Source organism: Myotis davidii, unplaced genomic scaffold (genome assembly GCF_000327345.1).
Source record: "Myotis davidii unplaced genomic scaffold, ASM32734v1 scaffold854, whole genome shotgun sequence".
In the NCBI taxonomy this organism is placed as follows: domain Eukaryota; kingdom Metazoa; phylum Chordata; class Mammalia; order Chiroptera; family Vespertilionidae; genus Myotis; species Myotis davidii.
The window spans coordinates 2,108,749-2,110,293 of record NW_006285939.1 but is presented as its reverse complement, the minus strand read 5'-3'; the positions used below and the strand labels follow the sequence as shown (position 1 = coordinate 2,110,293).

Here is a 1,545-nt window from a genome sequence, read left to right as displayed (position 1 = left end):
CTAGCTGCGGGGGCAGTAGTCGGTGTAGTCGCTCTCGCTCTCGGCAAACGGGCCGGACGGGCTGCGAGGCGCGCTGTGCGGGTCTGACACGGGGCACTCCCGCAGGCGCACCGCATCGTACAGACCCTGCGGCGGCTCGTCGAGCAGCACCTCGCGCTCGGAGCGGGAGCGCGTCAGGAGGCCCACCTTGCGCAGCAGGAGCAGGACAGGCGCGTAGAGCAGGTTGGCCAGGCCCATGCCAAGGCTGAGCGGCCCGAAGCCGAGCGAATGCACGATGTGGCCCGCCACGATGGGCCCGAGCGCGTAGGCCACGGAATAGGAGATGTCGGCGATGGCATAGACGCTTCCGTAGACGGAAACGTGGCGCACGTCCACGAGAAAGGCGAGCGTGGGCAGCAGGGCCGTGTCGACCAGCGCGATGCCGAAGCAGAGGCCGCAGAGCGAGACCACCAGCGGCGCGAAGGAGCGGCAGACGGGCACCACGCACGAGCTGGCACCGATCACCGCCAGCCCCAGCGCGCCGTAGAGCCACTGCAGGTGTGGGTAGCGCGCCGCCAGGCGCACCGTGAGGTAGACGCCCAGCACGTGAGGCACGAAGGCCGGCAGCCAGACCATGCCCATCTCCCACTCCGACGCCGCCATCGTGTGCTTCATCCACGTGGCGATGGTGGGTTCCAGGAAAGCGAGGGGGATGTTGCAAGTGGTGAGCGCGCCGGCCACCACGGCGATATACGGGTCCAGCATGAGGCGGTGGATGGGCGTCCCCACCGGCAGGTTGGCCCGCGCCCGCGCCGCGGCCGAGAAGGGCTTGGCCACCACCAGCAGCAGGATCGCGTCGAACAGCGACACGGCGGCGAGCACCAGGAAGGGCACGCGCTTGCCCGCGAACTCGTAGAGGATGCCCCCGAAGGGCGGCGCCACGAGGCTGCCGAAGCTGATGAAGGCCAGCGCCACGCCCAGCGCGCGGCTGCGCTCCGGCTCCTCGGGGTACTTGTCCGCGATCATGGCGATGCCGGACGTGTCGGCGAAGGCGGAGCCCAGGCCCTGCAGGCTGCGCGCCGTGAAAAGCGTGGCGTAGTCCTCGGCGAAGGCGAACAGGACGGTGGAGGCGAACATGACGCCCAGGCCGATGAGCAGCGGCACGTCGTAGCTCATGCGGTCGATGAAGGGCCCGCTTAGCGGGTTCACCAGAAGCTGCAGGATGGCCTTGGAGGCGAACAGCACCCCGATCTTCACGTCCTCGCTCTCCGTGGGGTAGCGGGGCCGCAGGGCAGACCCGGCGGGCTGCGCAGCCGTCGGGGACCCTGAGCTGTTGGCCGTGGAGCTGGCACTGGCATTGGCTGGAGTGGGCGGCGGCAGGGTGGGCACCCACACCTCCGGGGTCGGGGTGGGGTTCTCGCTGCCCCCGCGCATGTGGGCGATGTAGTCGGGCACGATGGGCACGATGACCATGTACAGCATGTTGTCCAGGAAGAGCGCCACGCACACGATGACCAGCAAGAGGCGGCGCTGCCTGCGGGGCTCCCGGAGCGCCGAGCCCACCGC

At 69.9% G+C, this 1,545-nt stretch overlaps 1 protein-coding gene across 1 annotated transcript; it reads right to left on the bottom strand.

Moving 5' to 3' along the window:
- SLC18A3 (solute carrier family 18 (vesicular acetylcholine transporter), member 3) lies at window positions 1-1,539 on the bottom strand. The gene has a single exon (XM_006757156.1). The coding sequence runs from the start codon at window positions 1,459-1,461 to the stop codon at window positions 1-3; it is 1,461 nt and encodes a 486-aa protein (XP_006757219.1). The 5' UTR covers window positions 1,462-1,539.
- Window positions 1,540-1,545: the final 6 nt, after the last annotated feature.